Source organism: Spizellomyces punctatus (genome assembly GCF_000182565.1).
Source record: "Spizellomyces punctatus DAOM BR117 chromosome Unknown supercont1.7, whole genome shotgun sequence".
Taxonomy (NCBI): domain Eukaryota; kingdom Fungi; phylum Chytridiomycota; class Chytridiomycetes; order Spizellomycetales; family Spizellomycetaceae; genus Spizellomyces; species Spizellomyces punctatus.
In genome coordinates, this window is record NW_015971543.1 from 539093 (window position 1) to 564497 (window position 25405).

Sequence of the window (25405 nt, forward strand, 5' to 3'; positions counted from 1 at the left end):
TAGTCATCCCAAGCTGAGATATTTCATTGCTTGTGATAGCTTCCGAGAAAGCCCCAATCATCGCTCTAATAATAACTTTTGGATCTTTTTCTAGTCCATATGGCGGGTCTAAAAAGTGGTGTTGGTGCTTCTAGCATATTCATCGCCTTCTGTATTGTTGTTCGACTGCCACTGGTGATGACGATGATTTACTATTTCTGGCCATGTCAGATACTCGTCGTTCATTGTTCCGATCTCCTCTTGACCCTCAATTCTGTGATGTATCCTCATCTTACAAGGCCAAAAAAAAGGCGAATCATAACCTCTTGACTATAATTGACCACATTTTTTAGGGAGAGTGGCCCATCGAGTGGAGTGGAAGAAAAAGTAATTGCGTTTGATGTGTTTTAACCTCGGCGTAAAAAAAAGGAAATAGGGATCACTCTGCATTCAAATATCGAAATCACAGGAAAACTCATTGAATCCGTCTTACGGAAAAGAAACGAGGGACTTCTCTTTTTTTTGCAACACGGGTTTCCGGGCCTTTTTTCTCTCTCCTTTGAAACCCAAAGTGAAGGGTCCTTGTGTGTGATTTCAAGTACAAGACTCGCTTTCGATTCCATCTCCTGGGGCACCGCTTTCGTCGTTTTCCTCTCGAGCTGTTTTGACCTGTCCAACCGAATTCCACCATGTCAGAAGGAGAATCGTTGTATGCTCGGACAACGGCGGAGCGGATTACAAAACCCAAGGCTGCGACCATCGGATACTATGATTTGGAGAAAGCCGTAGGGGAGGGCAACTTTGCCAAGGTTCGATTGGCAACACATACATTGACCGGAGAAAAAGTGAGTGATACCTGCGTTTTGGACTCTAAAGCAGATTTCGTCCGTTGAACAAAAATGTTACATATCTCCTTAGGTCGCTGTCAAAATCATCGACAAGTCAAAGCTCGACAAAACAACGTCAAAAAAGCTGTTCAGAGAGGTCCGAATCATGAAGCTTTTGAATCACCCTCACATTGTCCGGCTGTACGAAGTCATAGACACACCAAAAGAACTGTATCTCATCATGGAATACGCCAGTGGCGGAGAAATCTTTGACTACCTAGTGGCCCATGGACGAATGAAAGAAAAGGAAGCACGCAGACATTTTCGTCAAATCGTTTCTGCTATCGACTATTGTCACTCTCTCCACGTTATTCATCGAGATTTGAAGGCAGAGAACTTGTTATTGGACGGAAATATGAATGTCAAGATTGCAGACTTTGGGTTCTCAAATCAATTTTCCCCGGGACAGAGGTTGAATACTTGGTGTGGATCACCTCCTTATGCGGCTCCCGAGCTCTTTCAAGGAAAAGAGTACTCTGGTCCTGAAGTAGATATCTGGTCACTCGGTGTAGTCTTGTATGTTTTGGTATGCGGAGCGTTACCCTTTGATGGCTCTACCCTAGCCAAACTGCGAGCCAGAGTATTGGCTGGCAAATTCAAAGTTCCGTTTTACATGTCCACCGGTAAGGACGCTATTCTCGACATCGATCTCTGTATTATAGGGTACTTCAGTTTCTAATAAATCCGACAGATTGCGAACGGCTCATCAAACGCATGCTGCAACTGGATCCCTCCAAACGAATAACATTGGATCAAGTCAAGCAAGACAAGTGGTTCAACGAGGGTTATGAGCATGAGCCTCTTCCTGTCCCACAGGTGCTGAGTCTCACTCCGGAGCAGATAAACCATGTTTTAGATGAGCTTGAAGAAATTGGCCTGGACAGGGTAGCAGTCAAAAAATCTCTGGACGAAGGTGTTTATGATCATCTGTCTGCAACATACTATTTGATTGCGGACAAAAACTTTAAACGCAAAACTGGAGAAGCTGGGCGTGATAGCGAGCGTCCCGGGACTGGTGCCGCTGAATCAGAGGCGAACAAGCCGCCTGGACCGGCACCTAATGGACGCAGGGAAAGCAACGTGCCAGTTCTTCCCAACATTACGCCCACGGCGTCTCGTAAACTGGCTGAAGCACCCAATATGAACGCAATAGTTGAGGAAGGTGCAGCTGGTGGATTGCCCAACGGCGTCGAAGCTCCAGCAAGGAGGGCCTTGAATCCTATCGAAAGGCCCGGGTCTGGCACACCTGAACGACAAAGGGCGAGAACAACAGAGCCACAGGAAAGTACTGAAGATGCTGGACATGCGGCACGACCTCCATCTAGTAGTGGTGTTCGTGCGGCTGTGAATGCCACCTCAACAGCTGCCCGCCGACGTGCAACGGTTTCCACTCCCGTTGCAGTAGCAGATTTGAAAAAGGAGCTTTTACAAAACAATATGGCTGCGGCGGTAGCTGCCGCTCAAGGATCTCCTACATCATCGACCGGAGTCGTTGCCGAAGAGAATGTTCCAGAGGTGGTTGTCCGTCCACGACCCCGGCCAGCCCTTCCTTCAGCTGGCCGAGAACGTCCGGCCTCATTTGCGGGAGTACCATCCAACCCAGTCCCAGTCGCACAAGTTGCCAGTGAAATGCACACCACAACGACCCAAGTGGTGCCACCCGCTGCAGCATCTGTGGCCATTGCTACTGTTTTGCAACCTTCTACGGTTCGCACCGCCACACGCAGAAACCGTGCTCAAACTATCGATTCGGCGGCTGCCCCCTATGCCCTACAAGCCGCCGCGGGAGCTTCCGCTTCTAACGACTCTACCAACGCTACATCACCGAGCCGTCCTACATCTGCCCATCCCTCCACGCTCTCTTCCTCGCAATCCCAATCCGGTTCTCAGCTATCTCTGGCTGAGCGCCTTAAAATCAAGTTCCGTAAAGAGGGTCAACGTGCCGAACCCCGCGTCCTCCGCTTCACATTCTCTGTCTCGACCACGTCGACCAAAGAACCCGAAGCGATTCTGACTGAAGTCCTCCGCGTTCTCACTGAGGCAGGCGTCAAATTTGACGTTAACGGCTTTATTGCGAGCTGTAGTTTCCAAGGCATAGATTTCGAGATGGAAGTGTGCAAACTCCCGAGACTGGCTGTGAATGGTCTTCGATTTAAGCGAATGAGTGGTGACTCGTGGGTGTACAAGAATTTGTTGACAGATCTGATCTCAAAAATGAATTTGTGATAACTTTTAAATTCATTCACAACGTTGGGAATAGATCTAAGGCAAAAAGTTCTTCGATGGGTCCGTTATTAAATAGGTTGGAAAGAGGGGGAAAGCGGAGGTTGGGCACTCCTCTCTCATTTTTCGTGTTTTGTTTACCCTTGCAGTCTTGTATACCACTCCTTCTTTAATAGAACATCATGTGTTCAAACTTAGGCTGTGGTTTCTATTTTTTGCTTTGCATCGTACGGGATATGCATAGCATTCATATGCAGCTTGTAAAAGTACTGTACATTGCAGTTTGTGATGCTAATGACGTTTTGTCCGCATTTCGCGTTGTAACAGATCTAATATGGGAGCAAATATGAAGAAGCAAAACCTGCCCGTTGCCTATCGAATGTCAGATAGGAAGTTATAGCAGCCGGTCCAAGCGATGTTTGCAACCCGAATACTCCACAGCGATCCGGTTTTGGAAAAGCTTATCGTGCCTCAGTCCCACTGGGTATGATTTTTTAAAAAAAAAGTTCAAATGATATCACGACTCAAATGACTCTCTTCATGTCTGCCTTCACCTGTCTTTTCAACCCAACCGGTTCCCCATCCTCCAGCTCTACTCCACTAATCCCCCCTTCTCGTTCCAACAATTTTTCCAAATATTCCCTATCCTTTTCTAAAAACGGAGACATATTTTTGTCTCGCGCTGACATGCAAGGAGAAACGTCCCCATTTTCTGTCGAATCGGAAGCCAAAGGTGTATGTGCCGTTGAAGAAGGGTAAGACGACGAGTCCGCCATCTCTATCGATGTCGATTCAGATGGGTGTGACGGTTTGGGGCGGGAGAAAAAAGATGATAGGAACGGAGATCGAACGGTAGTTGAAAATAAAGACTAGGTAGCGAAAATAATTAATGGTTACATCCTGGGTTTGCCTGTTGGCTACATGCGTACCTGTGGATGACGGCGCAGCGATGGCAACCGACATCGCACCATTGGCCTGTTCACCCGTAGACACTTGATCATGATATGCGCTGTTCTGCCAATAAAACCCCTTTAACGGAAATGGAGTCAATGATGAATCCTTTTGGAATAAAAGGCTGCAATGTTGCAATGACCAACCTTCCAGACGATGAGGCTTGCGTTGAGCACGTTCGCATCGAATATTTGATCGGACAAGAACACAGCCGGTTAACACAGCGGTTTGAATTTGTATTTAAATGATGCGACTGTTGGATGGGGAGATTCGTAATTTATTCCGCTATGAGTTGTTGTGGTTGCATTCATTCAAACTCGCTATCTTATAGCAATTGCTATGGCGGTACAGCTATGCCATGAAACCTGGTTTAAACGCAATGCAGCTACTCTGTTTCTGCTCTGTTCTGTCCGATCAAATATTCGATAATAGTTTAGTCATCAAGCATGCGCCACACGATGAGGTCATGGTGGAAATGACGCCTGTTGAGCTTTGCATCTTTTGGTAAAAACAAACAAAATCAGGTTCTGCCAAGTGGGGACTTGGTTTCTGGCATCAGGGTTTCGTTGAGCATCTGTTCCATTAGTTTGTTCCATAGGTTAGATCTGGTCCTACTCTGGAAAAACAGCCATTACCTTGTTTTGTTTTCCTGTCATCTCGAGCAGCTGTCTGGGTGTGTGAAGGGCTGATAAGAGGGTGGAGGGGGCTTTTACATTGTGGGACTGTCAGCAAGACAAAAACAAAACACTGGTTTTTGGAGGACGACAAGTTCATTTTATTTAGCTTGCAACTGTTCTGCTTTTTTTTTGGCGCCTTCGGACAGGAGAAGGATTTTTTGGAGGAGATAAACTTTTTCGATATGCGAGTTTTTCAGTTGATTTACAGCATAGAGGCGAATCCGCCTGTAGCTCCACATCCGCAACCACCCATTGAGGCTCCTCCTCCCTGCGCCCAAAGCCTACCATCTCGCAGCGATTCATCCGACACGATCGTTGTTATTCCCGCCCAGCTACCAGTTACCCCTCTGCGCGCCAACTCATACTTTGGCGAAATAGCCTCCGACAATATCTCGCCAAATCCAACATCCCCTGGCGGAATATACGAGAACCTTGTTTGTCCATTATGCTTTACCTTACCGCAACGACTAAAACGATTGCCATGTTGCGGGAATCGCATGTGTGCTCATTGTGGGAAGGAGTGGGTATCGGGGCACGGGACATGCCCCTTTTGCAGAGCAGATCTGGAAAAAATTATAGCTGATGCGGACGTCAAAACAAGCGACTGTCAAAATGTTCAGACTGAGCATGTGGAGCAAGAGCATCATCAGCACACTCGTTCATACATTCGCAGTCGACGAAAACTGCATCTCCCGGACGACCTGGAAGCACAGGAACAACTGGATGAAATAGATGTGCTATGTCCTCTTTGTTTGCCTAATGCAGGACACTGGATCGGAGAATGTACGTGGGTTGGTCCGAGAAAGGACGTTCGCAGACATATGGAGGAGGATTGTCCAGGGCGAATCGGTATGTACCTTGACTTGTGGGAGCGGTGTTTGGTTGTTTTTTTTCTTGGTCTGATTTTTCCGCATCATTCAGATCCAAACACAGGGCATGTTTCCTCAGAATTCAAGTCCTTTGCATTCCTCGGGCTGGACGATATAGATTCGGACGATGATCGCGATAGCATTATCGCCGAACACACCGCAGTGTCAGTGGACGAGGAAGGAACACCTCTGGCTCTGCTCGCCAGGGGCCGTTTGCAGTCCATGTCAAACGGTGATTACCAGGTGGAATTGCACGACCAGGAGCCATCGTCTTACTGGAGGAGTGTCCTTTGCTCAAAAGTGACGTGGACGCTGTTTACGTTGGGCATCCTGGCAGGATTCATTTTGTACATGGTTTTTGGCACGGCCAATTCGGGATCCAATACGCCTGCCACCTCGAAAATTTCTTAAAACACGAGCTTGGGGGTCTCTATTTCCTGTAAAATGCTTTTGGTTAATTTTCAGTATGTATCAATAATAGCAATTTTTTTTAAGTACAAGTAATAAATTTATAAAAGTTGTCAGTCACTGCAAGTGCACTGCAGTTGTTGTCTGTTGTCGTTGGCCATCTGGCCATCTACAATGTAAAACGCAAGAGATAATAAGGTCCATCAAAAGGGCCATGCATGCTTAATCAACCTTACAAGTAATCAGCTCAGCCTAAACAAATGATTGGGCAGATGACACCCGAAAGCCCGAGCAGCGCAGGGGAGCAAAAGGCAATCCGATAAGCAAATCTATCCAACTTGCCCTTTGACGTCATGTGCACACGGCAGTCCTTTTTGCTTGCTACCCCCTCCAAGCGTGCTTTTTTCAAACGCTTTGGTTGCTCTGGTCTTTTCACACTCGTGGATAGAATGCCCTCAAATTTAGTACTAACCATGACTGTGCCATTGTAATCGATTGCAACCAATTCCATTATCGGCAGCGTGTTCTTCTTTGGTTGCTGTGGTGAAAAAGCCGCGCAAAGGGCCAGATGAATTGATTATTAGAGGTATCGTCGTCGTCTCCACCCTCGACAAAACATTTGGGGTCATTAGTCGTCTTTTGAACCATTCAAGGGCTTGTTGGGGATATTCTTTAGCGATTGACCTGCTGCTGCACAAGACGACGACAACGATTTACAAGTTTTGTTGAACAAAACTCCCAAAACCCTAACGCGTCTCGACCCCAACGGTTTATTTCCCATTGCTTTGCGGAACCCCAACCATGCGTGTCCTTCCGAGTCTTTTGATATGTCTCACCGTTTTCTTGGTGCAGGCGCTTTGTCAAAGTCCTGCGGCGCCGATTGGTGCTGTTACGTCCCAAGTGGGTCAAGATGGTGCTTGGACGGGGTCGGTAGAGGTATGCAGTAACAAGGTCTCCTGTTTGAGATCCGCGATCACAGACCTGACATGTCTATTTTCCCCAGACGGATCCGAGTGTTACGTCCATGACAATCGTACCCATTGTCAATGGCAACACAGCCCCTGCAAAGAGTTTCCAAGCTGCTATCGGCGCCCCACCAGGGGACCTTACTCCGGGACATATCTACTGGACCTTTGAAGGAAAAGCCGACCCAAATTATAATGGTTTTATCCTGCAATACGAACAGACAGGCGCTCAAGGCATACTCGAATATCCAGCAGCAAGTTTCCTTCCAATGGGTCCAGGACTCAACCCTTTTCCTTCAGCGTCGTCAAAACCCTGGATAGCATCAGGCAAACCCGTCACATATGCCATCATCGCCGTCGCCGGCGCCACGGTCCTCTTTGTGGGCATGTTACTCTGGATTGCGAGCAAAAATCGGGCGACGCCGACGGGTTATGGTACGGGCACACTTGGCAAAGGCGGCAGTCTTCGTTCCAGACCAAGCATCACAAACAAGCCAGATGTTGAGGAAATTATTGTGGAGGCCCCTCCTCTTCCGATCAAGCAACATGAGCCTGGACCATCCGGCAGTGGCAGGGCGAGAGTTATGGACCTTGAAGCGTAATACTGGACAGTAATGCATATATTGGTGTAATCATATATAGCTGGATTTTGAACGTTGAGGTTTAATAGGCTCTGGCGTGCGACTGGCGTGGGCGACTCCAGAGAGGGGGTTTGTTGGTGGAACATGTATATATGCATATTATTTCTAGAGTGAAAAATGTATCACTTGTCCTAAAAAAGTATTTCAAGACTGAAAACCAAAGTTACAACTAGGCCGCTGGGACATCCTAAAATTGTTTTGCAAAGATTTGTCTTGATCCAATATACTGACCAATGTCAGAGATGCTTTGGTCTACAGACACAAACTTGACCTGCTTACAACATGACGGTCAAAGCAAAAATATTTCCCCATCCTAGTCCACAATATAAACACCTTCATGAGATGTAACCATCTCCCGACGCTCTGTATCATCAACAAGAATCGGTCCATTCGACGACCCCTGCACCTCGATAATTTCTCCCTTCTGATCCCGCTCGTCCGCTTCCACAACCATGACATCGGAATCCGAATCCACAAACTCCATATCCGTTTCTCTTGTTTCCTTCTCTGACCGGTCAATCTCATCATCGTCGTCGGACGTGACATCGTCCTGGGTATACCTTGCTTCTCGGAGCTGTTTCAACGTCATCGTCATGGGTAGTACCTTGTACTTGACAGAGCGGTTGGACCGTGGTGAGGATCGAAGGGAGCTTTTGGGAGTTCGTGCGGCAGGAGTGCGTGATTTATTATTCTCCACTGCAGGGACGCTGTTCGGTAGGGTTATGATCGGAAGAGGAGTATGAACGGGCCCAGATGGATCAACGATGGCCTCTGCTGATGATGGTGGTTGATGATGGGTTCCCTCCGGTGATTTGGTCGAAAAAGCTTGGTCTCGCGTAGTATGAACAGGCGAAGACGGCTCCTCCACCTTTGGAGTCACTTTGGGTATTATGACATGAGCCATCGCTTTCTTCCCCTTTTTGACAACTTTGGCGGGCGGTACGGAGGCGGCATCCGCTTTCTCCCGGATTTCATCAATAAGTATTCGATATAGATCCTATTCACCAGGCGTCAGAATGAGCACCAAGGGACTACTCTTCCACTACCAAGAAAATCATACCTGATCGATGCGTATTACTTCTTTCCTTTGTCTCGTAGTCTGTGGGGGGGGGGGGGGGGGGGCCGTTTAGATCCTATCCAGTGAACCTTAAACACATAATCTCCGCACCATTAAGCCCATAAAAAATTTGATGTCCACACTTTCGACATTGGATGACAGAACATGCGCTGGAAGGAACTTTCGGTAGATTCGTTCCTCTTCCCACTCATCTAACTGGCTAGGGAGTAGTGCCAGTACTTTGGCATGAGCCTGAGAGGGCCAAGTATGAGTATACAATGGTTTCTTGACACGTAGCAGAGTGTTGAACTATACCGGTAGTAGTTGGGCCGAATCAAGGCCCGGTTCGGGGGAAATGAGAATGCGATCGGCCTTGATTTCCTCTTCAACATCTCCAAAATCCACAATGTACTTGTCCAAAGCCTGTCTTGAAACGATTCTTCCTAAAAATGCAAGTCCGCGGATGGTCAGCGGTTTGCTGGAGGTCAATCACGGAAAAGACTATCGGGCACCTTCGTAAAACACGTTATTCTCGGGCCTAACGAAAGAGACAACTCTTAACTATTTGTCAAGCGAACTGATAAAGGAAACCGTGCGTACCACTGCGCGACAACACGTTGACCTGGCGCGAGCCCGAAAAACTATACACAATCCAATAGTGAGAAAACGATTCCCCGGAATTCTGAGCAGCTGTCATTCTACCTTTTTAATCAATTCCTGCATGGCCATACCCGACGACTGTTGCGATCGCCGAACTTTGGCATGACATTCGGTACATACGCTGTTTTCAACCAGCCCTTCACACTCCCGACAAAAGGAAATCGTCTCCGACAATCGCCGCTGAAACAACTTTTCAAAACTGTCTGCAATTTGTGGGTATCCAGTTTCTGGTGCGTTGAATTTCCGGCAATTGATAAAGACCAATAAAACGTCCTTGACGAAATCTTGTATTTTCGTATAGCAGTTGTCGTCCAGCTTCGCCCCAATGGTCCCAAAGTCCATGGGTTGATCAACAAAATCAAGATACTGAGGAAATCGTTCCAGATCGACTGGTTCTGCAAAAACATCTGATCCGTTGGCTCGCAGTAAGTCTGCTAAAACCGCACCACAGAGCCTTTGTACAACTGTATCCGTTTTATGCCGAAATATCATTTTTGCCCGTTTAACCGGAGTCACAGTACTCGCTACAGAGCTCGCTCGTCCTCGCTTCAAGGATTGATCGCTTCTGGTAGGAGAAACTGTGGCCGGACGCGTTGTGGAACGATAAAGATCCTCCGGACCATCTGTGGCAAAGGTTCCGTTCTCCAACGCGACCGGCAAGGAGTCGTTCAAGCCGTGCAATCGACCTGCCCCAGCATCATGTCGTGAAGAAGACCCTTGAACTAGAGTGTGCACTAGTGATTGATGGTGCTCGTGGTCATGCGACGAGCTTCGTCCTCTAGTATTGGACATTGATTCCTTTATCGAATTCGGGCCATTTGACCGTGTAGAAGATTTTGACACATCGCTAGCAATGTCCATTAGCCCGTCAGCAATGCTTGCACTATTTGTCAATGGTGTGATGACGTCGCGTATTAGCTGAAGACGATTACGGAGATCCCGGATTTTGGGGTTGATTTGCATTGACGTGGGTTCGAATAGAGATCGCACTGCGACGGCAAGATCCTCGAGGGCACTGTCCACATGGGCCGCATCCAGTCGATCTTCCTCAGCCGCATTTTCCATGCGAAAGATTTTGCCCAAGCTTTGAATTGAGTCTTCTAGCTCAGCTTGTTTGGCGGAAACACGTTGAAGAAGGGTATTGATCCTTTGTAGATTTTCGCCAAGTGGTTTGACTATGTCATTCATCATATTTTCGACAACCTTCCAATCCCGATACGCGCTTCGAATCGTCGACCACGTTTCTTGCCCGTAGTCGAGAAGGAGTTCTTCACCCTTTGCTATGTCACTTCTGGCCATGACAAAGATATGCGGCCTACGAGAAATGTTAAGGGGCAACGTTACAGAGCATATTTAGCCCACAGAACGCACCAGTTGAACAGGATAACTTCTACAAGTTTGACATTTGGCTGTCCTTCTCCATCTCCAAGCCCCCGCAGGTTGAATGGATCCAAACGGAAATCGTTCAGCTCTGTCGTCCACTGCTTATCATGTTTAAATTCATCACTAAATCTTTCATGGATGCAGATGGAAGACCGACCTTGTAGTAACCTGTTGTTTCTTCGCCCTTGACAATTAGCGGACACTTGAAGGTCCCTTTCTCCGACGCGTTCATTGGGAATTCTTTGACGTCGTTTGGGTTCAGCTGGTATTCGACATCGGCTACTGATGCGTATTCAACGGTGTTCCTTTCGTTCTGTAACCGATTTAGCACATTGACACTGTATAACTGTCGGTTAATCGTCAGACGTATGGACATGGAATGGTTAACACTCAACACCACTTTTGAATACAGACCTGCTCCGCTTCGAACATGGTTTTCCCTTCAAAGACGCCGATAACTTGATTTCTCTTTATGTCCATATCGGCAATAACCTAGAATGATTGATGTGGGTTGAGGGCATTTGCATTATATATACACTTGCATGCGAATCATGAACGAACCTTCTTATGGCCTCGTAACTCCTGGCGGGGATCATCTTCAGATACTGGAATGATCGAGCAACATGGTTCAATTGGGAAAGGATCTGGTGATTCCTCCATTCCCGGTTTGAATTTTTCATAATCGTCGATCTGATACACATGCGCTACAAAAAGCTATTATTGGTGCAGGCATTTTCAGTCCAGTCCAAAAATTCTGCCTTTTTCGGTATTCCGTATATCATATTCAGTAACTTTGGGCACACCTTAATGATAGTCGACCATGAATGCACCTGTGCAATCTCTGTGAGATGGTGTAAAGCGAAGCATTCGCACAGCTCTTCGGAAAGAACCAACCGCAACGGTCTTCGCGCCAGAGATTACATTGCATGATGCTCGATTGCTGGAGACTCCATGAAGCTGATAGCATTGGATTTCTGGGCCTTTCCACCGTCGCTGGACATGCCGGATGAGCAACTGAATTTCTTCCAGAAAAATGAAATCGTACCATTTGCTCTTGCTTGGCAAGATGCGCCAATGGAGACAAGTTTGGACGGACAAAGCCATCGTGGCCTCTCTTCCCTGTCCGCCCATCCATGGCCGTGCGGTCTGGCGATCACCCATTTACACAAGCGGACGTTCATTAGTCTCGCTGCTCAAGCCGGATGGAACAGGCATCATAGGCTGCATTGCATTCAATCATGGTTTGTCATACTGCTGAAAATGAATCTGCGATTGGTGGACAGAAAGTTAAATAGAGTTGCCCTTGGAAAGGAGGTCAGGGTTAATGTTGTTTTCCACGTTGTCTATTCATCTGCGCTTTGGGTTTGGGGGATTTTTGCTTGGATGGCTTGGAGCAAACTTCCAGCGGTAAACGAGGAGGTGGACGCACTCGTCCGAAAATGACTTTTGGGTCGGACATTACGCGCGAAATGTAATTAACGCGTTCGAGAACTCCGACCCACTCCACATCTTTCTCCTGGGCGGTTACCCCTTTCTGCTCAAAGTAATAATGCATTTCTCCCTGTAACGCATGACCATCGTAAGTCGGAGTTGAGACAATGAAACGACGTCTTGTTTGGAGGTACTTGTAATGGAAGGTTTCCAGACCAATATTTGAAGGGATATATGAAGAAGCTTCGATTGCGGGGGCCTATCTTCCCTGAAGATATTAAAAGGCCCGCATCTCGTCAGCTCCCCTGCTCTCTTCGCACATCCTAGCGCTATATCTATAAAAACGCTCGCATATATTTTAGAAAAGACTTGCACCCCGCGACCCTGACCTCTCGTCTATTTCAAGCCCACAATGGCTACCGCATGGTTACCTACCGCATTTTTATCGGCTGCCGTCCCCGACGGAAAATGGGACCTGCAATCTGATGAAGTCTACTGCGATATTCCATCCAGTGACGTGCTTCGCGTAACTGAGCCCGTAGACCTCCTCTACTATCACGACACAGCTTCAACCTCATGCTCTTCTCCAGCCGGCGATTACGCGGACCTAGCATATCCTCTCACGCCCGCGAACGAGTGCCATTTTGGGTACGCGGATGTACCACTTCACGGCCTCTGCACACATCCCCGACAGCTCGAAGCGGTTCGCTGCCCATGTGCATGCTGCGCGTACACGCCACCTGACTACATGTACTGTGCTTCCGTTTCGTCTGTATCCGATGTATCCGCCAGCTCGCCCGTGGCCCGCGCGCAAATATCAGTGCATCCATTCACTGGCTTTCCTTCCCGATCGCCGTCTATCAATGCAGATGCGTTCAGCTCCTCACCATACAGCAGCCAGGAGTCTGTTTGCCCAAGTCCAATCTCACCGCAAAGTCCTGTAGCCACTGTACCCACCATCGATGAAAAGCCGTTTTGCATAAAGCGATCTTCTTCCGACGAAGGTTCTTTTCCGATAAATCCGGTACTCTCCATAATTGAGGAAAAGTCAGCCGCGACAGTTTCACCATCAAGCATCTTTGGTGCCCCACCCACACCTACTACGGCAGAACCCTCAGAAAACATGAATGTCTTTGACCGCTTCATTGATGAATCAAAATGGACAACGACGGAGACTGGCGGTCTTCTCGGCAAAATTGATCTGTTTGGAGATTTGTTACCCATTCCTGCCAAGGTCTGTGGAATCCTGAATGCTACAGACGCATCCATTGACGACGGCATCAAAAGCAATGTGAGCGACAGCCGACTCGAACACCACCTTGCTGACAACGAAGTAAATGACATGGACGAAAGCGATACATCTGACGCTGAGGAGCTCATCACACAAACGCTGGTATTCGACCATTCACAAACTGTACCTTCTTTAATCGCTGCTTGCAGCAGCGACGACGAAAAGGTTGGCATCTAAGATGGAATACTTCATTACATCACATCTTTCTAACTTGTTCATTCGTTGTAGGAAATGTGCAATGAACAAGTACCAGTTACCTCTCGTCGACCTGGAAGGCCGCATCTGTCAGTCGTGACCAGTGATATGAAGCCGATCAAGAAGCGATCCAGGTCCCCTTCCGCTGATTACTTGGAAGAGATTGAAACGCCAGCTGTGCGACGTAGCCGCATGGCTGTCTTCACTTATGAGGAAATGTCCTCAGAAGAAGGAGAATACTCTAGCCCCGAAGACGCATTTGCAAATTTCAACGATGGTACCGATGCGGTCAAGAATCTGACTAGCACTATTGCCTGGAGAAAGAATTCGGCTGGGAGATACATTTGTCCTCACCGCGGATGCTCCAAAACCTTTGAGCGCAAATTCAACGGAAGCACCCACTATGCAACTCATTTCGACGTGCGAATGCATGCATGTCCAGTTTGCTGCAAAACAGTAAGTATCCTATTTGGAAGATGTTACCTTAACGTATACGGTGCTGACATGATCCCGTATCTCCGCAGTTTACTCGTTCTTATGACCTTAAGAGGCACCAAAAACTTCATAAAAGCAGCAAAAGCAAGAGCCATTCCCCTTCCAAAGCCTCCGAAGCGACCCACTCCTCCACAAAATGCCCAAACAACAAGAAGCGCACATTGCCTGCGAACAGCACCCCCACGCACAAGCGAAAGAGATCGCGGACAGCGAAATAAACATGTTTATGGTTTGAGATTTTGGAGCGTAAATAAAACGGTGTACAAAGCAGAAGGGCGGTTTTTTGTTGAGAATAATTTATCGATACCCGATTAGCGATTAGGCTTGTCTTTCTTAGCACATAGTTTTTTGTTGTCTTTATTCCCGCCTGTAAGAATGCCTTAGATGTAGTTTAGGTGTACTTAAAGTTCTTAATGTATTTATTTATTATCATGTCGTAAAGCGGGCTATACGCAGAGAGTCTTCTGGTGCTTGCCAATGGTTGGCATATCTTTATTCATTATGGCTCCATAATCCTCATAATAAACACCGGATGCACATTGCGATCAAATAGGAGATTAGTGAAAACCAAGTACAAAAAAAAAAAGGCACGGTGCCAAAACGTAGACGGAGTCAGGGGCAATGCTACGTACACATGCCGCCAAGAGTGTAGGCAGCAACAATATCTCAAAAAAAAACTTCGTTTGCAGTATTCCAACGCACCCTGTGAGATTCGAACTCACAACACGGCTTTCGAGACTGAACTTTTGGCCCAACCTCTTAACCGCTTCCGACAAAGGTGCTACACAAAATCCTCCGGTGAGCATATATATAGATTTTTTCCAGTATAAACACTCGGACAAGCAGTACCTATACACAGAAGAAAAATAGCGATATGGGGAATTCATGTTTTAATAGTAACACACATGTATCGCTCATGAGTCTACATACACTCAACAAGAGATTGTATATCATGTTCAAAATACCATGGGGAGAATACCCAGGGTCAACGTTTCGCCAGGGAGTGTAGGCAGGGTGATAGTATGAACACTGCCTACAGTACACAGCTGCATCTCACATCTGGAGATTACGAAACGCGACTCCCTGTTTGGCGGCTGGCGGCGACAACTCCCTTGCCAATTCAACGGGCCCAACACATAAGGCAACTTTTTCATCTCCTCACGGCTCTCAAGTTCTATTGCACTTTACCATCTTTGCATTCCCCATGTTTACTATGAGATTCTAATTCACAAGACTGCGACAGTTGCAATATCAAGTTAAGGAACAAAGTGCTGTCCGATACCAGTTGCAAGTGATCTGGACCCTGCCATTGGCAGTGCTTCTTACCTTGCGTCTGTGGCTTCTTGCTGACACTGCCTTTGCGCTTGCGATGCAAGACCCCTGGGCCAACTTGAACTTCCTATCTGAAAACGAGTCTTCTTCAACAACCATGAGGGGATCCATTGCTCCTGCTGCCGATTACAATGGAGTTTGGGTGGCCAATAGTGACGAAGGGTTAGCGAGAGATGGACGTGGAAAACTGGGTGCTGGTCGAAAACCTGCGGATCGGGTAGAGAGCACAAGCTATGAGAGAGGCTGGAAACGAGGACGGACTCCCAGTTTACTAGATGGACCGTTCCAACATGAGGAACCCATAGAAGGGTGGACAGACTTTGCACAAGCCCTTTCACCCGATCTTTCCTCTGAAGCATCCCGCACGAGTCGTTCTGAGAACGGAATTGAACTTACAAGCGGAGAGAGGGGATCCCTGGAACTACCTAGCTTGAGAACTGGTAGTGCAGCGGACCGAGTGCGGCAGGAAGCCATAGCAGCCATGGGCTCGTCCACTAGACCATTGCTTTCACTGGACGAAATCGACCAACTTGGATCTGTGGCCGATCTCACACGAAACGACCACGTGCCATTACGACGATTGTCTTTGGCCAATGGCGAAGAGATAGATACATCTAGCACCACGATGCACAGAGTTTCTCCTAATGATACCCTTGCTGGCGTAGCGATTCTCTACCGTGTGAAGGTATGTGGATCTCCTTGAACACGAAATTGCCAACTGTCCTAACTTACTACCCCAGCTTTCAGAACTGAAACAAGCTAATCGGCTGTGGAACGATGATGATATAAAGCTACGAGAGTTTCTAATTATTCCAAGAAACAGAAGCCTAGGTAGGAAGATTTTGTAGCTGTATACTATTGGAGATTGCCTGAACGATCGTGGCAGGTTCCGCGACGGACTCCGCAGCGCCTTCCTTTGTTTCAAAGATCCCAATCTCCCCACCGTCCAAGATCCCTTCAGCTGGTGCGTCTACATCAAGTTCCGAAAGGAAACCATTTGGAAAGCGAAGCGTCTCGTCACCAAGTCTAGCCCCTGTAGCTGAAACGACAGAAGACTTACTTCGTCAAATTGACTTGGATCTCGCATCTACATTAACAACCTTGGGCAACCAATCCTGGACAGCTGGCAAGTCGTCACATGCTGGTGTTCCATATGGATTTCCATCTGTATTGGAAGGAAATAACAGCGGGACAGCGTCAAATGGACAGAGTCCGAATAAAGTCAGGCGCGGACAAGTTGGAAGCCTGGAAGACGTTCTTGGTCTTGCGTATGGCCGGAGTAGATCAGACAGTGGTGGATCGATCTCAAACCCATTTCTTGCCATCGAGAATTGGAATGAATGGATCCTCAAGTGAGCTATCATCGTCATTGCGTTATACCTCTAGGCTGTTCTCACAATTTTTCATCGAGCAGCAAGTTAAAATATGTGTCAAATGAAATAGCTAGTCCAAGTAGAGAGGAATATTCTCCGATTTCGACAGACGAGGACGAAGCGGAATCCACTCCTCAATCTTCCTTCTCTTCTCCTCGGTCTTCTGTCTCCTCCTGGACCGCTCGCACATCTTGGGCACTGCCTTCGGGAATACGGCGACGAACAGCATCGGCCACATCCGAGATGCCCGTGGGTCCAAGGCGAGAACTATCCCAAACAAGTTTTGGTAATACACCTGACCTACTTGACTTTGGACAAGAACCTCGATTGGAAGGAGTACGGGCAAGTGGGCACACTTCCACGTAAATATCTAGTTTTAGTATAGGGTTAAGAGACAGATAGTTGAAAACTGTGCCGCAATATCTCTATTAGAGGATTAATGGTGAACACAGCCACCTTGGTGTGGTTGCGCATTTTAGGCATAATTTCCATTAGCAACTTGAGGACTTTGTCTTGTACCGTTGCATATACACTAATCTATAATACGCCATACTGTCAAATATTGGTCAAGTGTACGAGTCGTGGGCTCATTTGTTTCATTGATTTGGTGAGGTTTGTGCGCTTCTTTGCTGCAAAAGTCTCTGGGAATTTATTGAAGCCAGGTCGTCCTCGTCACAGGTCAATATGGGCGGAGCACTCAATGACTTCGTCTCGAGTGAAAGAATCTATAAAGTTGCTGCAGCTGATCAGTTCAGCATCGAAATCTCTCCAGAAATGCCGATAAATACGTTGGGGCCTCCAAGAGTTCAAACTGACCTTTTGCACTTGGGTTTCCGGCCCGATGAGCAAGATACACCCTATACACTATTACTGAATGACTCTCCATCGTTATATTTCGCTGCTATGGCGGAGAAATCTTCCAGCAACAGATATCAAGAACAGCATACTGTAGATAAGAACGATCCATTGGCGGCTAGCGATTCCTTTATAGATTTTGCAAATATGTCGGACGCGGGAGTATCAGCAATATGGGAGCAGTCGTTTGAAGATGGGCAGAGATTGTTTGAAGAGTCATTATTGCCTGATGAGCAAGGTTACGACGAAGGGGTTAGTGTGGATGACAGCCTGCAGCCGTCTCTGTCCGTGGCGGACGTGCCAAATCTAGACGAGAGTCCAAGAGTGCCGAAAATTCGCATGGAAGGTATATACAAGCAGCATTGTTTACTATAATCAGTAAGCTCACGATAAGGTCATAAGAGCGGGTATCAACAGATCGCAGTAACGGGAAGACCCTGCAGTGCACAAAAGCTAGATTACTTTCAAATGAAAACCAAACGTCGAGCTCGTCAACATGTGCTAGTCAATCCACTCCTAAAGACAGTCCGACGGTAACTGCTGAACAAAGAACAGCCCAAATCATCGAATCTCCGTCATCTGAAAACACCAGCAATCCTCCATTGTTGACATTCGCATCTGCTCTGGCATCTGTGCGCTCAACAACTTCCGCAACCTCGGACGCTGCACATCCTGTCACTCCGCAATCAAGAGGAAGTATGCCATCGAACCAGCCTGATGAATCTTCTTCTCCTTCGATAGCTACCAATCATTTCACGGCAATTAAAACCAGGAATGCCATGGATCAAATGGACAAGGCAGCTTTGATCGATAAGCAAGACAGGCCGTTGGATTTTATGGGTGGGCCGTCGTCAAGCACAAATAACATACATGGCGAAGACGCACACGACAATGACGATTGTGTTACTGTTGATACGAGAATCAGAGCACACAGTGCATACTCACTCGCTCGTCGAGCAAAGGAAATTACTTTGAAGCGTGCCCGTGTCAATATTGTGCACCAAGACGTATCGTCTGCAAACGCCGCTATGGAGGAACCAACATTCAAGCGACCCAGAGAGAAAGATGCGCTAGCGTCTATAAAGGCAGAGCACCAGTACGGGACAGGTGAAGTCTCCGAAACTCCATCAAGGATCACTCCCTCGTCACATACGATATTCCGACCTTACAGTGTATCCGAATCATCCTTTGGTGCAGATCGTACTGGAGATGGCCAATTTCCAGCTGGATTGGCCGGCCGCTTTCGAAATATCTCGCCGTCTCCATCTGAACTCACAGATAGCAGCGATATGTCGAGATTTTCGTCGAATTTTCGACCATGGCAAAAGGTCCCATCGTTTTCCCAAGCGAATCCAAAGAGCAGGCCCTTTCTGTCACATGGTGGAGATGACACTGCTTCCGAAATCTCATCTGTGGCCTCCTCGCGGCGTAACCGAAACAATAAAACTCCTCATAATAAATCCTCAGAGAATCTCAAGAACGTGCCGCAAACAGTGAAACTAGAGAGACGAGTGCATTTCGACCATGATTCCGATGAGCACGGTAGTCTGATGTTGGATGACAAGGTAAGAAGTATTGTGGGTAGATGTATCCAATAATTTGATGTAATGTAGTATTTGTTTAGGTTGTAATGGCCGTGACCTACAAGAATGGCAAGATCGGTGCTGCTTATTATAGTGTAATGGATTCCAAACTTTATCTAATGGAGGACATGGAGGAGGATATTTCCTTTGAGATTACGAGGCTATGTAGGTCCCCTCGGGTAAAACTGGTGTGTCATCGAGAGTGTTTGATATTCCTTCTCCACCTCAGTACGATATCAGGTGCAACCATCGGTTATCGTCACTAACGCACGGGCCGATGACGCTTTTCTGGAAGTGCTAACTGCACAAGGTATGAACAACCTTGTTTAGTGACTCTGTTGTGATATTGATCGCAAGAATGTGTTTGCAAAACCAAAAAGATGGCGCTTTGCCACCGTGCGAGCTAGAAATACGGCCGTCTACGGACTTTGTTTATCAAACGGCAAAAAACAAACTTTGTTCCATCCAGATTCCAGCAGCGGGGCAGCATCTCGATGATCGTACGTCGACTCCGCGTAGCGAGGATCACGAGAGTTTCACCAGAAAAAGAGTTGAAATGTTCCTTTTCCTCGAAAGTATTGTCTCGCTGGACAGCGTCGAAATGGTGTGTTGTGGGTCAAAACGATGAATGTGATCTGTTTCCTGATGTAGATGGATGGGTAGGTCGGATGCGCTGGCGCATTGCTCAATTACATCACCAAGGCAAGGTTGACGGGCTCCCTAGAGGCGGATGCGGAAATTGAACTCCTGAGCGTCGAGCAGTTCAGCCTGTAAGACTGTTAGGGTTTCATTTTTGTCGCATATCAAGTTGATATTGGCTCATGACCGACGGTAGCAATCAATATATGCATGTAAATGCGGATACCCTTTGGTAAGACGTCGGCTTTGAGGTTACTTGGAATCCCAAACTGATCCCTTTCAAGCTCGTTGCAAATATTTCAAAACGAAGCACATCCCAGTATGCACTGCAAAAAGGGCAAAGAAGGGTTTTCTTTATTTGGTACGTGGGAAGGCATATCTCGATAAACAGCTCTGTATCTGATTGAATACCCAAACGAACATAGGGATTATGGATACTACAAAGACGCCCATGGGTCGAGCTCTTTTAAGACAGTGGTTCCTCCGTCCGTCTATGAGCCTTGATGTAATCAGAGAACGGCACACAGCAGTAGGATACTTCCTTCGGCCTGATATTCAATTCGCAATGAATCAATTGCGGGGTAGCTTGAAACATGTGAAAAACATACCTGTAAGGAAAGCTTCGTATCGGCTCACTTAGAGGAGCATCAGACTAATTATGAATTGGTCTTTAGAAAATTCTTACGAAAATGCGGACACATGCGTCGATCGTGGAGTGGCAGGCCATCTTGAAGGTACTTTGTCGCTGCTGCTAATAAACATCATCTTTATATCTCATTTGCAGTTCTCTTACTACGCCTTGAAAATCCGATCTGATCTCCGAGAACTGGGTGCGCATGTGAAGATCCCGATTGTTCGCAAGGTGCTGGCTATACCACGCATTGTCCGCTGTTTAGGCCATGCTCATTTTTCTTTCAATAGATTAATGAAGTCTTTGTGGTTCAGGAATTGAAAGAAGTCGGGTCATTTGTAAACAAAGCCGTACGTGGACTCTCCAGCACGCTGTGCGTTATTCTGCATAGTGACATCTAAGATGCTAGGTGGATTTTGATGCATCTGTAAATGAAGGTCGAGTCGTCGTGAAACCCCATGTCGATGATGAACTTGATGAATTGAAACGAACTTATCATGGATTGGATGATCTTTTGGTATGAGAATGTACGCCTCCTATATGAGTAGCAGGTGCGAATTGATACTGCTATGGGGATAGTCTCAAGTGGCCCACGAGATCAGCGATACCATCCCAAAAGAATTTTCCACGTCATTGAATGTGATATACTTCCCTCAGGTATACGAGTTAATATCATCATATTAAGTTGCTACACTGCGTTGACGTTCAACACCAGTTAGGGTACCTCATCACGATTCCACTGAAAGAAGGCATGACGGAGAGGGAGGATTTCGTTATTGAAGGGTTGTCGTTTCAGGTACCTGCTTAAAAGTCAGTTATCATGGGTCCGAAGAACTTAATGGCATTTCCACGTAGTTTTGCACGGCAAACGCAGTGTACTATAAGAGGTAAGGGTGTATGTTTTGCGTACTCAAAGGAGGTGCTCTCATTTCTCGCCGTGTTAGTGATCGGATGTTTGGTGAGCAATGGAGTTTCATAAACGAGTCTTAAACCAAGCCAACAAAGATCGTTTGTAGAACTTGACGAGAGTATCGGTGACATTCATTCCATGATTGTCGGTACGTTGTACTCTAGTCAAGAATGTTTGGGTTACGACTGACGTTATGTAGATCGAGAGATTGAAATCATTCAGAGGCTACAGGAAACGGTGCTTGGGTATCGTGCGACACTCATTCAAGTCGCGAATGTGTGCGCAGAGTTGGACTGGTAGGCGTTCGCGCGTTTCTGGGCGGGGTCGTCAGGTATTGATCTGCACATTTTCCTGTCATTTGCAGTATCTTGTCGTTCGCTGATGCAGCCAAGAGATACAATTGTACACGACCAGAGATGACTGAGGATAATATCTTTCATGTTGTTAAAGGCAGGTAGGTAAGCTTATTGGTTTGCATTTCTCTGGACAATAGTGATTGACTTGCCATACAGGCATCCTCTTCAAGAACTTTGTGTGGATGTGTTTGTCGCCAATGACACATCAATGGGGGAAGCAGACGATCTACCACGAATGATTTTGCTCACCGGTGCGAATTTCTCTGGAAAGTCCGTTTACTTGAAGCAGGTGTGAATGTCATGTCGATATGAACCTCCCCGAGTAGCTGCGGATGGACTAATTGCATAACAAGATTGCCCTCATCACGTACATGGCACACATTGGGAGCTTTGTTCCTGCTGAGCGTGCCGTGATTAGGTTGACAGACAAGATTTTGACGAGGATACAAACTCGGGAATCTGTCTCTAAGATGCAGAGCACGTTTATGATTGATCTCCAGCAAGTGAGTGTTGCGTTGCGGAGTTCGACTAGAAGATCTTTGGTGCTTTTGGATGAGTTTGGAAAGGGGACGGATACTGCTGGTATGTTTTTTGATATTCTTGTCGGGTGCGATATTTTGTGTCTCGCCGACCTTTATTGCGTAGATGGAATCGGCTTGCTCTGCGGCGTTTTAGACAATTTTGCGAAACGGGACGCGGATTGTCCACACGTTGTAGCGGCTACTCACTTTCACGGTACGTTTCCAAACCTCTCGCCGTCCCATCAAGCATTTCGTGATTAAACCTTCATAGCAGAAATCTTTACATACAACCTTCTCACGATCCCGGAACCCTTTTTGTTGGAATGCACCATGGAGATAATGGAGACACGCGGATCAGAGGGGCTCACGTTTTTGTATCAGTACGTTTAAAAGGGTTGTCGTTTTGTGAGAATGCCATTGTGATCCATATGCGTTGTAGCGTCAAGCCAGGGAGATCCCAGTCGTCATGGGGAGTTCACTGTGCGGCTTTGGCTGGCATTCCACCGCACATTTTAGAAAGAGGTACATGTTCGTGCTTGTCGTTTTCTTGGTCTCGTATTTTCATGCATATGGCCGCGATTTTCATTATGATTTTTTAGGCCAAGAAGCTTCTGATGCTCTGGCCAGAGGGGACCCTATTCGACCGATGGAAACCGATGCTGATAAAGCTCAGTATGCGGCGAGTGTAGAGGTTGCGCGTGTGTTCAGCGAATTGGATCCGTTGAAGGGGGATCTGGATGAGCTTTGGAAAGTTGTCGATGAGGCGTTGGCGTATTTTGCGATATAAAGTGCTGACGACCTATTGATTAGACCTTTTATGTATTATCGGTGTAAGAGGACCTAATATTCGTTTGTTTATCGTGTATTGAAGGATGGGAGTTCAATCTGAGATGTATGTATCCTAGTTTCACTGTTCGGTGATGCTTGAGATGTTGGGAGGTTAATTGATCCAGTTAAGCCAAAACGTAAATAAGAATCGATGGATATCCTTGCTGCCTTGTCATGCATGTACATTCCAATACACTGCAGAATTCCTTTCCAGGTTAGGGTTTACCCAAACCTACACATCTTTGTTTCGGTTTAGATGCAGAAAGTTTCCGTAGGAAACTCTTGAACGTGTCGACATACATCTCGGTGTTATCGCTTTAAATAAATAAAGCCATCAACATTGAATATTAAATACTACCCAAGATGCATACCACGTTCAAGAGTACTGCACTCCCTATACGCTTGTCGCTACACGTAAACACAGTATGTCCCAAAGTAGACTATATAAAGTTTCGCTAAAAAACCGATACTGTTGCGGGAACTCCCTCCTCTCCTCTCCCATCCGCATAGATATTCACATTTGTGCATCCAAACTCACTCTTGTAGCGTAATCGAATAATGCAACGTTTTCGCTATATACAGTATACAACCTTACATCGAAACTATACGTCAAAATGATCGGATCATCTTCGAGCTCTCCGCCGAAACACCCACACAACACTCCCGATAACAGCACACCATAACAAGACGCTTCCGACGATGATTCCTGCTACGGCGCCTGTGGTAAGTCGTGATTCTGTGGTAGATTCCATGGTTGCCGTTGGGGTTTGGGTTAGGCTGGATGTACGAGTTCCGGTTGGTGTGGATGAGGTTGTTCTGGTTGAGGTGAATATTGGTATGGATGTACCGCCTGTACATGTTGGTGTGCATGGTGGTTCGGTTGTAAAGTTGCTTAAGGGGATGGTACTTGTCCGATGTCTATGTGTCCACCAATTTTCTTCAATTGGTTGCATGGAGTACCGTTATTTTCTTCATGTGAGAATGATGGTGGAAGGGGGAGAGGCTTGAAGTGTTGCGTCATGTTCTCACCAATGTGGTGTTGGCCACGACAGGTTAAAGTAGTTGTGGGTTGCGCTTGGCTGAAAGACAAAGGGAAAGAAAGGAACATGACACGGTTATTGGGTATTTTCATCGCGTAAAAATGGTTGAATTAGTCTCGTTTGCCAGCCCCCCCGAGGAGTGGAGTAATATGAGTAGGTAGATACAATAAGAGCCATACATCCAGTATAAAAATGCAACATTTTATTTGTTAGATGATAAAACAGCCGATTGCATTGGTGTGAGATATCCCTAGGACCTTGCCTGTTCGGCAGTGTTCTTACTAGAAAACGAGATATGATTGACTCATAGGCTAGATTTTGTATAGCACCTGTATCGGAGCGGTCAAGGTGCTGGACTGGAAAGTCCAGTTTCGAGAGCCGCGTGAATTCGAATCTCACAGGGTGCGTCTTCAATCATTTCCTGTTGCTTTTTTGCTGGGGGTTATTCTCAAGCGTTAAGAATCTCCTTTTCAATCTTGTTGCAAATCTCATTCTTGCATACGAGATATTGTCCCATCCCTGCCTGCACTCTTGGCGGCGTGTTTTTACGTAGGAGTCACTTGTATACTGGATGTCCGGCCGTGTTCCCACTGAAAAGAGATAATGTTACCATTGGTCACATTTAGTGTAGCACCTAAGGGATGAACAAGCCGATACTGGTTGTACGAGATATTGTTACATCATCCTGCCTACGCTCTTGGCACGTAGGTGCCCGTCCGGCCGTGTTCAGACTGAAAAGAGATATGGTTTTGCCATTGCTTATATTCGGTGTAGCACCTTTGTCGGAGCGCTTAAGGAATGGTCCAGAAGTCCAGTTTCGAAAGCTGTGTGAGTTCAGATCTCACAGGGTGTATTGGCGGCTTCCTACAATCACGTTTTGCTTGTGGGTTATTGAAACCGTTAAGCATCACCTTTTCATGTTGCGAATCTCATTGTAGCATATGAGATATTGTCCCATCGTCCTGTCTACACTCTTCGTGGCGTGTGTTGCCCGTCCGACAGTGTTCATACTGAGAAAGATGTATCTATTCGCTCGCGTTGACTTCCGAAAAGCACCTTTGTCGGAAGCGGCTAAGGAGTTGAACTACTGTAAAAATCCAGTTTCTCACAGGGTGCGTGTCCTGTCTCGAATAGACTTTTTGCTTGTGGGTTATTCTCAAGCGTTGAGAACTTCCTTTTCAATATTCTTGCGAATCTCATTGTTGCATACGAGATCATCCTGCCC

At 46.8% G+C, this 25405-nt stretch overlaps 8 protein-coding genes and 1 pseudogene across 9 annotated transcripts; 7 read left to right on the plus strand and 2 right to left on the minus strand.

The window, feature by feature from the left end:
- Positions 1-209: 209 nt before the first annotated feature.
- SPPG_04531 (CAMK/CAMKL protein kinase) lies at positions 210-3286 on the plus strand. The gene is made up of 3 exons (XM_016752765.1): positions 210-824; positions 898-1489; positions 1558-3286. Exons 1-3 carry the CDS (start codon positions 669-671, stop codon positions 3090-3092), a joined length of 2283 nt encoding a protein of 760 aa, XP_016608230.1. The 5' UTR covers positions 210-668; the 3' UTR covers positions 3093-3286.
- On the minus strand, positions 1639-4208 carry SPPG_09199 (uncharacterized protein). Its single transcript, XM_016757356.1, has 2 exons — positions 4019-4208; positions 1639-3958 (listed from the first exon to the last, which is right to left on the minus strand). Exons 1-2 carry the CDS (start codon positions 4088-4090, stop codon positions 3614-3616), a joined length of 417 nt encoding a protein of 138 aa, XP_016608231.1. The 5' UTR covers positions 4091-4208; the 3' UTR covers positions 1639-3613.
- A 270-nt stretch (positions 4209-4478) lies between these two features.
- On the plus strand, positions 4479-6139 carry SPPG_04532 (uncharacterized protein). Its single transcript, XM_016752766.1, has 2 exons — positions 4479-5566; positions 5639-6139. The coding sequence occupies exons 1-2, from the start codon at positions 4900-4902 to the stop codon at positions 5995-5997; spliced, it is 1026 nt and encodes a 341-aa protein (XP_016608232.1). The 5' UTR covers positions 4479-4899; the 3' UTR covers positions 5998-6139.
- Positions 6140-6557: 418 nt separating this feature from the next.
- On the plus strand, positions 6558-7775 carry SPPG_04533 (uncharacterized protein). Its single transcript, XM_016752767.1, has 2 exons — positions 6558-6930; positions 6998-7775. Exons 1-2 carry the CDS (start codon positions 6796-6798, stop codon positions 7559-7561), a joined length of 699 nt encoding a protein of 232 aa, XP_016608233.1. The 5' UTR covers positions 6558-6795; the 3' UTR covers positions 7562-7775.
- On the minus strand, positions 7678-11902 carry SPPG_04534 (uncharacterized protein). The gene is made up of 14 exons (XM_016752768.1): positions 11746-11902; positions 11595-11693; positions 11504-11530; positions 11262-11414; positions 11115-11192; positions 10858-11046; positions 10689-10798; positions 9360-10632; positions 9258-9298; positions 9170-9195; positions 8973-9100; positions 8769-8909; positions 8661-8699; positions 7678-8597 (listed from the first exon to the last, which is right to left on the minus strand). The coding sequence occupies exons 1-14, from the start codon at positions 11833-11835 to the stop codon at positions 7914-7916; spliced, it is 3078 nt and encodes a 1025-aa protein (XP_016608234.1). The 5' UTR covers positions 11836-11902; the 3' UTR covers positions 7678-7913.
- Positions 11903-12258: 356 nt separating this feature from the next.
- SPPG_04535 (uncharacterized protein) lies at positions 12259-14574 on the plus strand. The gene is made up of 3 exons (XM_016752769.1): positions 12259-13587; positions 13651-14073; positions 14142-14574. The coding sequence occupies exons 1-3, from the start codon at positions 12544-12546 to the stop codon at positions 14328-14330; spliced, it is 1656 nt and encodes a 551-aa protein (XP_016608235.1). The 5' UTR covers positions 12259-12543; the 3' UTR covers positions 14331-14574.
- A 615-nt stretch (positions 14575-15189) lies between these two features.
- SPPG_04536 (uncharacterized protein) lies at positions 15190-17428 on the plus strand. The gene is made up of 4 exons (XM_016752770.1): positions 15190-16129; positions 16185-16275; positions 16331-16796; positions 16859-17428. Exons 1-4 carry the CDS (start codon positions 15482-15484, stop codon positions 17181-17183), a joined length of 1530 nt encoding a protein of 509 aa, XP_016608236.1. The 5' UTR covers positions 15190-15481; the 3' UTR covers positions 17184-17428.
- A 73-nt stretch (positions 17429-17501) lies between these two features.
- On the plus strand, positions 17502-22911 carry SPPG_04537 (MutS family protein MSH5; the record flags this gene model as incomplete). The annotated part of the gene is made up of 24 exons (XM_016752771.1): positions 17502-18018; positions 18075-19237; positions 19297-19420; positions 19485-19565; positions 19636-19859; positions 19919-20025; positions 20091-20126; positions 20179-20255; positions 20320-20504; positions 20569-20628; positions 20679-20756; positions 20816-20875; positions 20935-21042; positions 21105-21182; positions 21241-21321; positions 21381-21412; positions 21470-21483; positions 21542-21583; positions 21635-21731; positions 21800-21889; positions 21948-22080; positions 22145-22526; positions 22587-22692; positions 22752-22911. The coding sequence occupies 24 exons, from the start codon at positions 17502-17504 to the stop codon at positions 22909-22911; spliced, it is 4035 nt and encodes a 1344-aa protein (XP_016608237.1).
- Positions 22912-24505: 1594 nt separating this feature from the next.
- Positions 24506-24587, plus strand: SPPG_10084 (annotated as a pseudogene). The gene has a single exon. The product of its transcript is annotated as a tRNA-OTHER (tRNA).
- Positions 24588-25405: the final 818 nt, after the last annotated feature.